At 58.0% G+C, this 10,282-nt stretch overlaps 1 protein-coding gene across 1 annotated transcript; it reads left to right on the top strand.

The window, feature by feature from the left end:
- The first annotated feature begins 101 nt into the window (after positions 1–101).
- On the top strand, positions 102–6,097 carry MMP15 (matrix metallopeptidase 15). Its single transcript, XM_054079174.1, has 10 exons — positions 102–425; positions 2,181–2,329; positions 2,569–2,691; positions 2,801–3,108; positions 3,343–3,504; positions 3,626–3,849; positions 3,984–4,122; positions 4,363–4,513; positions 4,633–4,748; positions 5,000–6,097. Exons 1-10 carry the CDS (start codon positions 297–299, stop codon positions 5,443–5,445), a joined length of 1,947 nt encoding a protein of 648 aa, XP_053935149.1. The 5' UTR covers positions 102–296; the 3' UTR covers positions 5,446–6,097.
- Positions 6,098–10,282: the final 4,185 nt, after the last annotated feature.

The following is a 10,282-nucleotide window of genomic DNA, read 5'->3' as shown; positions in this document are numbered from 1 at the left end:
CCTTGCCCCTCCGGCTCTGGCCCCGCCCCCGTACTCTGGCCCCGCCCCGCCCCTTGCCCGCTTGGCTCCGCCCCCCGGCCCCGCCTGCCCGCTGTCCGCGCCGCTCCCGGCGGGAAGGGCAGGGCAGAGCGAGCGGAGCGGAGCCGCGCCGCGCCGGCCGCCCATGCTCCGCGCCTGATCCCGCACACAAAAGCGGGCCGGGAGGCGCCGGGCAGCGCCGCCCACGCCCCGGCCCCGGGCCATGCGGGCGGCGTAGCGGCCACAGCGCCCGTCCCGGGGCTAGCGCGGGGCGCGGCATGGCGGGGCGCGGCGGCGGCGCCCCCTGCCGGGCGGGCGGGGCGCGGCGGGCGGGCGGGCGCCCCGCGCTGGCACTGCTGCTGCTGCTGCTGGTGGTGGCGGCGGCGGGCGAGGACATCAACGCCGAGGTGAGAGCGGGGGCGGCCCCGCACCTGCCGCCCGGGGCGGGCACCGCGGGGAGAGGGGCCGCGGGGCGTCGGTGCCCCCCCCGGTATGGGGGAGAGGGGCAGAGGCGCAAACTGTGCCGAGTTCAACCCAGAAACCCGCGTTTCTGAAACGGGAGGTGGCAGGAAAGTAAAAGGGGTGAAGAAAAAGAGGTTTGGGAATGAAAAGGAAAAGCAAATCGGAAAATTAAAGGGGGAAAGAAAGATTCAAGGGAAAAAAAGTTAATTAAAACGAAAGAAAAAGCAAAAAATGGGAATTCGTGCGATAATTAAATGATGAAATGGGTTTATCGAAAATGGGAAATGGAAAAGAAGTGAAAGGAATAAAGAGAAGAGATTCGAGAATGAAAAAGAAAAGGCTAATTGGAAAATTAAAAGGAAAAAGATTTAAGGGAATAAAGGTTAATTGAAAAAAAAAAAGTAAAAATTGAAATTCGTGCAAAAATGAAAAGATGAAACCAGTTTTTCTGAAATGGGAAATGAAAAAGAAGTGAGAGGAATAAAGAAAAAAGATTGAAGAATGCAAAAGAAAAAGCAAATTGGAAAATTAGAAGGAAAAAGATTTAAGGGAAAAAATTAAAAATTTTAAAAAAGCAAAAATGGAAACTTGTGCGAAAATTAAATGATGAAACTGGTTTTTCTAAAATGGGAAATGAAAAAGAAGTGAAAGAATCATAGGGTGGTTAAGGTTGGAAGGGACCTTACAGATCATCTAGTTCCAACTCCCCTGCCATGGGCAGGGACACCTCCCACTAAATCAGGCTGCCCAAGGAATAAAAAGAAAAGATTTAAGAATGAAAAAGAAAAAGCAAACTGGAAAATTAAAAGGAAAAAGAGATTTAAGGGAAAAAAATGTCAATTAAAACAAAAAAAAGCAAAAATGGAAACATGTGCGAGAATTCAGTGATGAAACCGGTTTATCTAAAATGGGAAATGGAAAAGAAGTGAAAGGAATAAAGAGAAAAGATGTAAGAATGAAAAAGAAAAGGCAAATTGGAAAATTAGAAATAAAGAGAAAGATTTATGGGAAAAAATGTTAATTAAAACAAAAAAATGCAAAAATGGGAACATGCGAGAAGTAAATGATGAAACTGGTTTATCTAAAATGGGAAATGGAAATTAAGTGAAAAAGGAATAAAGAAAAAAGATTTAAGAATTAAAAAATTGGAAAATTAGAAGGAAAAAGAAATAAAAATGAAATTAAAACCCCCAAAAAATTAAAACTACAAAAATTGAAATTAATAATACAAATTAAAATTATTCAAAGGAATAATGGGAAGAGACAAGCGGAGGCGGTGCAGGAAGGAAGGGGCCCGGGGCGCCCCCTCTGCCCCGCTGGGCGCCCGTCCTGCCCCACAGCACAGGAGCCCCTTTGTGGGTGAGGCCAGACGGGGTCCCGGGCGGCAGAGGGGCACAGCCCCCCCGGCTGGGGACACCTCGGAGGGGGACAGCAGCGCCCACGGGCACGCTGACCCCCCGCCGGCTGCCTGCTCCGCGGGGCAGGGTGGTGACAGCCCCCCCAGCCGGAGGGTCCCCCCACTTCAGAGCAGGGCTGGGACTCCACGCGTAGAGCCGGCACAGACCCCTGCGAGGGGTAGGGCTGGGTTGGTGGCGGGCACCAGCGTCCCAGGGGTGCCACGCTGGGGTTCCAGGGAGCTCCAGGACCCCCCGTCAGGCTGTTCCCTGCCTGCGGCCTCACGCTCGGCTCTCCCCGCGTAGGCATGGCTGCGGCTCTACGGCTACCTGCCGCAGCCCAGCCGGCAGATGTCCACCATGCGCTCGGCTCAGACCTTGTCCTCGGCCCTCGCTGAGATGCAGAAGTTTTACGGCATCACCGTCACTGGTGTCCTGGACGAGGAGACCAAGGCGTGAGTTTCTCAGTGTCCTCTTGGCCCAGCAAAAGGCAGCTCCGCTCTTCGTGTTTGTCTGCCAGCCCCCGGGCTCTGCCTGCACCTGTGTGTGCCGTCTCCTGTGGGAGTCGCATCTCCCGTTCTGGGAGCTGCAGCCCTGCAGCGAGGACATCCCCCTTGTTGTCCATGGCTGCTGTCACACCTCGGAGACCTTTGCTGCAGTGGGCTGAGCCCTGGCTTGGATGTCTTCCTGGCAGGTGGATGAAACGGCCTCGCTGTGGGGTCCCAGACCAGTTTGGGGCACGGATGAAGTCCAACATGCGGCGGAAGCGGTATGCGCTGACGGGGCGGCGCTGGAGCCAGAGCCATCTTACCTTCAGGTACCAAACACCTCTAGGGCTTCCCACCCCCCCAGCCCATGGAGAACCACAGCCCCTTTGGGGAGCAAGCGCTGCCACGGGTCATTCCCAGCAAGCTCTGTACCCCCAGCATCCAAAACTACACAGAGAAGCTGGGTCGGTACCACTCATACGAGGCCGTCCGCCGTGCTTTCCGCGTGTGGGAGCAAGCCACGCCGCTGGTGTTCCGGGAGGTGCCTTATGAGGACATTCGACAAAAGCGAAAGAAGGAGGCCGACATCATGGTCCTTTTTGCCTCTGGCTTCCATGGAGACAGCTCTCCTTTCGACGGCGTCGGTGGGTTTTTGGCTCATGCCTATTTTCCTGGTCCTGGCATGGGAGGAGACACGCATTTTGACTCAGATGAGCCCTGGACACTAGAAAACGCAGATGTGTCTGGTGAGTTGAGGGCCAAGGAGATAGTGAAGGCAACAAAAGGAGCCTGGTGGGCCCCTGGGTTTGAGGGCAGGGGAATGTGCTGGTGTGGGCAGGAGTGGCAGGGAGAGCAGCTCCACCATGGGTGATGCAGGCAGCTCCCACAGGAGCACCCTCATTGTAGTGTGTTGGGACCAAGGACCCACCCTAGGGCTCGTGTGCTCCATCCCGTCTTGCTAATGATGCCTTTTCCTGCAGGGAACAACCTTTTCTTGGTGGCCGTGCACGAGCTGGGGCACTCGCTGGGCCTGGAGCACTCCAGCAACCCCAGCGCTATCATGGCACCCTTCTACCAGTGGATGGACACAGAGAACTTCCAGCTGCCCGAGGATGACCTCAAGGGCATCCAGCAGCTGTACGGTGAGGAGCTGGGTGGGGAATCAGCCCGGAGGTGGGATGCTGGGCACATGTGTGAGGTAACCGAGGCACTGGCCCTGCTGGTCTGCAACATCCCATCCCTCCTCTTGCTCACTCAATCCAGGTACCACAGATGGGCACCCTCAGCCCACCAAGCCTTTGCCCACGGTGACACCCCGGAGACCTGGCAGGCCAGACCAGAGACCCCCGAAACCGCCACCGCCAGGAAAACCAGAACGACCCCCCAAACCTGGCAGCCCAGACCGACCTGACCAGTACGGCCCCGACATCTGCGACGGGAACTTTGACACCGTGGCGGTGCTGCGTGGGGAGATGTTTGTGTTCAAGGTACCTTCCGGGACCCCATCCTGCCCCTTCACTGTTGGGTCCCTGGGTGGGAGGAGCCCCCTGCCAGATGCTGGCACTGGAGCTTTGTCCCTGGGTGTCCCCCCATCCTCTGACAACACTTCATTTCACACCAGGGCCGGTGGTTCTGGAGGGTCCGGCACAACCGGGTGCTGGATAACTACCCCATGCCCATCGGGCACTTCTGGCGGGGCCTCCCTGGGGACATCGATGCTGCCTACGAGAGGCATGACGGGAGGTTCGTCTTCTTTAAAGGTGAGCGGGGAAGCTGAGTAGCGGGGCCAAGGTGCAGGGGGAACCCCAGTGCCACCACAAGCTGCTGAGAGCTGGTCGGCTTCATCTCATCCCAGTCCCTCTTGCCAGCTGGAGCTCCTCAAAGGGACGAGGTGGCCACAGGCACCATACTGCCATCCACATACTGTATCCACATGAGCACCTGCTGCAGCAGGTGGGCACTGCCGCCTCACCCCCCTTGTCCATCCCATCTTCCTCCAGGGGACCGGTACTGGCTCTTTCGGGAAGCCAACCTGGAGCCCGGGTACCCGCAGCCCCTGGTCACCTACGGGCAGGGAATCCCCTATGACGGCATCGACACGGCTGTCTGGTGGGAACCCACGGGGCACACCTTCTTCTTCCATGGAGACAGGTGAGTGACTCTGGCTTTCTCCTCCTAGTTCTGTTGCCTCCTGGCCCCTGGCAGGGGTGGGCATGGAAGGTGGCAGAGCCCCCTGTGTTCCTCACCTGCTCTCCACCTCCGTCCCCCAGATACTGGCGCTTTAATGAAGACACCCGCTCGGTGGACCCCGGGTACCCGAAGCCCATCTCTGTCTGGGTGGGCATCCCTCCCTCACCCAAGGGTGCCTTCCTCAGCCCAGATGCCTGTAAGTAGAGGAGGAAAAGAGGGCTGGACAGCAGCTGAGGGACCAGAGGGGATAGGGTCACTCCTCTGGTGGCCTGGCCACACAAGATGGGGTCTGGGAGGGTGCCTAGGAGTCAGTGGTGGAGCCCTTTCTGAAGGGTTTCACTAGTCCTGGTGCAAAAGCTGCTGTTCTGGGTATCTGCAGGAGTGCCCAGGTTGGCAGGGGCCTGCGCCTCCCCACTTACCCCTTGCCTCTGTCTTCTTCTCCCCCAGCCTCCACATACTTCTACAGAGGCACAAAGTACTGGAAATTTGACAACGAGCGGCTCAAGACAGAGCCAGGTTATCCCAAATCCATCCTACGGGACTTCATGGGCTGTCACATGGACCCCCCTCCCCGCTGGCCTGATGTGGACAGACCCCCTTTCAACCCTGACGGGGACGGGCGGACAGAAGGCGAGGAGGAAGAACAGGAGGAGGAAGAAGAGGAGGAAGATGAGGAAGATTACAGTGAGGGTGGTCGCCAGCCAGGCGGGGACGTGGACGTGGTGGTGCAGATCGATGAGTACACGCGCACCATGAGCGTCATCATGGTGTTGGTGCTGCTGGTGCTGCTGCTCTGCATCCTTGGCCTCATCTACGTCATCGTCCAGACACAGAGGAAGGGTGCGCCCCGAATGCTCTTGTACTGCAAGCGCTCCTTGCAGGAGTGGGTCTGACCCCTCCCCAAACCACCCCCACCACCATGGTGCTAACAATGGACCTGACCTCCCTCTCCCCTCACCCGTCCCCACGGCCTCGTCCCCTCTTGCCCCATTGTTGCTTGGTGGCTTCAGCCTCAGAAAAGGGGGATGCCCACCCCTCCAGCCCCTCCAAAGCAGCCGGGCTGGGACCGGGGAATGGTCACGTTGGGGGGGCTGGGGGCATCCTGGTCCTGCCCACTCCCCAGCAGCTGTTGCCTTTCCCCAGCTGTGACCCTCAGGTTGCCACCCATCATGTTGCACCCGCCTCTGCCAAGGGGTCCCAGCAGGGTCCCTTTCTCCCGCATGGACCCCCTGTGGCTGTGCCTGTGCTGCGCAGGGTGGTGAGCAGGCCACTCACAAGTGCTGCGAGCTGGCAGGTCTCTGCTGCCGGCATCTGTAATGGCAGAGAAGCGTGAGGGGAAGGGAGCGCTGAGCTCGCAGCTGTGTTTCCTATTGAACCGCGGGCTTACGGAGATGTGGTGCCTAAAGATAGTGCGAGGGGGAGATGCCACCTTTGCAACCGCCTGTGGACCCTGACATCGGCAAAACCTTGGGGACACGTGTTCCTGTGGGCAGGGCAGTGGGCACGGCTGCCTTGTACGTGTATTAAATGGGTCGGGTGCGTGGAGAGCTGTGGTGCTGTCCTTTCTGCTGTGGGACGGGGGCAGGAGCTCTGTGGGACGCGCCGCGCAAGGTTGGGCAGATTTTGTGTTAATGGGGGCTGGTCTTGGGGTGCCCCGTGGGGGGATGTGGGGAAGAGGACAGCATGGCTGGTGATGACCCTGCAGTAGTCCCTACCCTGGGGATACCATCTGGGGGGAAAGGGTGGTCAGCGAAAGTAGCCCCCGCCTGCAGCGGACAGAGCTGCCTTTCAGCAGCTCCCACAGCAGTAGCCACAGCCTCCCTGGGAACACAGCGCGCCTTGTTCTCCCCCAGCCTGCACCGTGCTCCAGCCTGGGGGGGGGGCACCTCCCTTCCCAGGCAGGGGCCGGCGGCTGCGGCAGCTGGGAGACAGTGCTGGTCCCTGCTGGAGCTGGGTGACCGGGTGCTTCAGCTCCCTGTCCCCAAGCAGCTCCAGCGTGTTTCCTGGGGGGAAGGGGATGGCCATATCCTGTCTCACCACTGCTGTCTTGGCAGAGGAAAACGGGAGCAGTTGTGACCACTGGAGACATCAGGGAAATAATCGTGGGAGTGGGAAAGATGAGACACAGGGGAAGTGTGGGGGGGAAGTAGGAAATTGGTTTTATCCAGGGAAAAATGTTGGTCAGCCTTTAATGGGAAGGAAAACCACCCCACAGCGGGCAGCATGCTGCAGTGATGGGGATAGTGGCTCCCCTGCCTTCTTTAGTGATGCGCACCAGGGCAGCAAGCTGGGGCTCAGATTGCTCTAGAGCCGTGGGTGCAGCCTGGGCAGCTCCTCGGCTCTGGCTGCTCCTATCCTCACCTTGCAGCCCTGGTGGCAGCAGATCCCCCCTTTCATGGGCAGGGATGAAGAAGACTTTGTGCCCTGCCCCCCACCATCCTTCCCCCTCCCCAGGGCCCAGAGCCGCTGGCTCAGTGCCCGAGGCTCGGCTGCAGCCACTTCCAGGCACCGAATTATCCCAACCCACTGCACCACTTGTCAGCCACTAATTACTGTAAAATGGAAAGACTACTGCTGGCTCTCGCCCTGCTTTCCCGGGGTGGCTGGTGCGGAGGGCAGAAAACAACCTGTGGCCTGGGCCACCCAGCCTCTGCCCCAGCCTCCATCATGGCCCACACTGGGCAGTGATTCTCAGCCATTTGCTGATTGCCTGGGAACCACGTTTGGCTCGAACTGAGCACATCACTGCAGCCAAGCAAGACGCCAAAATGGGGAACAAAAAAAACATGAGGAACTGTGGAGAGGGGGGAAGGAAGGGTCTCCAGTGCTTCTGGGCTCTTGCAGTCCAATGGCAAGGCTGTTCTGGGTCACATTCCTTGGCTTTTATCATCTTTCAATTAGATTTTGACCATTTTGCCCAGATTTGTGCTTGTGTAAGTCTTCCCCAGAGCCATGGGAAGACCCGTGGTTCTGCTGGAGTGGCAGCCCTGCTGCAGAGCAGCCCAGCACCCCAGCCTGCCCTGAATCAGTCAAACCAGCGTCAGAAGCTACCGAAAGACACAAACGTGACCAAAATGTGAGGCAGGAGGAAAGCGTGGCTGCGATTTGCTGCTCTCCACCCCGGCAAAGGCAGCTCTAGAAGCAGGCGCAGATGCGTTTCCCACACTAGATGCACTTTCCATGGCAGATGCATTTCCGACAGCATTTATTTCCCACGGCAGCTGTGATTCCCCTCTCTCCTGGGGCCACTGAGAGCTCAGTGGGATGCTTATGGCATCCCCCTCCCTGAGCAGCCCTGCTACGGCAGGGGATGGGGTGCTCCTTGCTGATTCAGGGTGGGACAGGGTCTGGCAGCAAGTCCCCAAGGGGAATTAGCAGCGCTGGGAGCAGAGGCCCAGGCTGCTAGGGTTCGGCGAGCTGGGACGTTACTTCCCACCCCCTCCTGCTTTTCCCCGGATGCTGCAGCTGAGCCTGTGCCAGGAGCCTGGGGCCATCTGGAAACGCTCATGGACAGCAGCGAAGGACCCCGCCAGAGACAAAGCCCAGCATTTTGGCAGGGCCTGGGCTCTTTGCTGGAGCCTCCCGCTCTGCCCTGCATGCCCATGGTGGGGCATGACCTCCAGCCACCCACGGACATGAGACCCTGGGGAGGGCAGGGATACCCTTGCTGCAAGGGACAGAGCTTTTGGTGGCTCAGGGGAGCGTAAGTCCTGCTCAGCCTGGCCCCAGCAGGCACCAAGCAGCCCTGCCAGGATCCACCCCCATCAGCCAGCTTCCAGCTTCCCAAAAATAGGCTGGAGAAGCCCGACCTGGAAAAGACCCCAGGAGCTCAGCATCCTCCAGGCCCTGTCGCGCCGGGGCGGTACTGGGTGCTATGGGATAGGGCTCCACACATTGATGGTGTGGTTGAAGTGGGTGTCCAGGCTGGCAGAGCCTCTCTCTGCCCGCTTGGAATTATCAGAGGAGAAACTGCACTTCCTCCTGCCTCCTCTTCCTCTGCTTGCCAGAGCTCGATACCCCATGTGCTGCTGAGGAGAGGATGCGGAAAGCAACAAGGAAGCCAGGCTCAGTGCAGAGGAAGAACTGGGGCTGGGATACACCAAGCAGTGACTGGCCAGTCTCAAGGCTGGAGGAAACGACACTGGGGATGGAGAGAAGAAACACGGAGCCCTTCGGAGGAGTTGAACCTAGAGGCAGGACTGAGGCTCCAGGTGCTGCCTGGGCAGGGGTCAGTGCCAGCACAGCCCTGCTGTGGACAAGATGCACCCACTGGTCACTTTGAGCTTGGCACATGTGTGTGCTGCTCCTGCTCATCAACCCCCTCACTCCCACGCTGCAGCCACCAGCCTCCTGGCCCATTCATCCCACAGAGAGGAAAGTCATTACTGGGGCCACAGGGGCAACGCACAAGGTGAGGGCAGAGCAGATGGTCTGCAGGTCTCCTTCAGCCCAATTTAGCATCCATCATCATACCTCTAGCAGCTCTGAGACTTGCCCATCACATCGCAAGGTAGCTCTCAAGGTGCAGAGCCACTCCCTCATCCACATAAAATCTGGCTTGTGTGGTCCCACTTTGCAGCTTGCCCGGGGAAGCTGTCACCCCTCGCCTCCAGAAGCAAGTGGGGCAGGAAGATCCGCTCTCCCTGTGCGCAGAAGTGGCTGAAGTCCCCAGTACGGTCACTCATTTTTCCTGGGTGGTGGCCAATGGCAAAACTCAAAATAAATATTTCCCTTGCCTCCAGCACCACCTGTCTCACTCTAAACAGCAGCTGCAGAGGATTAGCATCGCCCTAGAGGTGTAATCCCTTCACAAAGATGACAAGATTTGGCCCAAGACATCTAGGGAGATGCAGGAGGCAGAGAGGGCAAGCAGCAGAGTTTGGCCCAATTATTTTTTGATTCCTGCAAATCACTCTAGTGATGGTATCTCTGTGCTTTGTGTCAGGATCCATTTAAAAGGAAGCAAAGAGCATGGGGAAGGCCAGAGGCAGGGACAGAATCCCATACCAGCGTTTTGTCACTCAGCTGGACCGGCCCCTCACTCAGCCTGCATCCACCCCAGCAGCAGAGAAAAAGGAAAGCTTTCAAGGAAAACCCCATTATCTGCTTCTCCTGCCACCTGCCCAGGCAGAGATATTGGAGCTGAGGGATGTCCTAGCCTTAGCTCGCACCACATGGCGACTGCCAGCTGCTCCAGCTCCATCCAAGCATGTCTGCTCTCCAGCCCAACCCAGGGAGGGCTGCTCTCCCAGCCCTTGCTTCCAGGGGCTGCAGCACTCACCGTTTTTCATCGGCTGAGTTTTCAAAGAGCAGCTTTGCCTTTGATGTAAAAAGCAGGCTCACAGCACTTAGGTCCTGATCAAAGCGCCTGAGTGCAGGACCTTGCCCCAGCCAATGGAAGAGGAAGGTGAAAAGACAGTGGAGGCAAGGAAAACTCTTTGTGCAGGCCCCATTCCACTCCAGGTTGAATCCAGGGCTTCCCACAAAGAGATTCCTTTATCTCCCACTAGATATGAACTGCAAGAGGACCTAAGCAGGCCGGAAGGAGCAGGCCACCCACAGAAAGGTGAACAAGGAGATATTTAAGACCTTCTCTCTGCAGGCTGCCTGTACTGAACGAATACTTCCTGCTCTGTTCACTCCTTGCACCAAGCTGGGGCTGCCCTGGAAGCGCAGGCAGTAGCCCTCCTTGGGGCAGATTCTCAAGTCTGTGCCCACGTTCTCCCTACC

The sequence above is a fragment of the Cuculus canorus genome, chromosome 13 (genome assembly GCF_017976375.1).
Source record: "Cuculus canorus isolate bCucCan1 chromosome 13, bCucCan1.pri, whole genome shotgun sequence".
NCBI classification, from domain to species: domain Eukaryota; kingdom Metazoa; phylum Chordata; class Aves; order Cuculiformes; family Cuculidae; genus Cuculus; species Cuculus canorus.
This window is presented reverse-complemented; position numbering and strand designations above follow the sequence as displayed.

What these genes read in the sequence shown, in the direction of transcription:
- MMP15 (XM_054079174.1), top strand. Translation starts at nt 297, where the DNA reads ATGGCGGGGCGCGGCGGCGGCGCCCCCTGCCGGGCGGGCGGGGCGCGG. An exon ending in CAGAGCCATCTTACCTTCAG is followed by an intron (nt 2,692 to 2,800) that starts GTACCAAACACC and finishes CTGTACCCCCAG; the next exon opens with CATCCAAAACTACACAGAGA. An exon ending in TTCTTCTTCCATGGAGACAG is followed by an intron (nt 4,514 to 4,632) that starts GTGAGTGACTCT and finishes TCCGTCCCCCAG; the next exon opens with ATACTGGCGCTTTAATGAAG.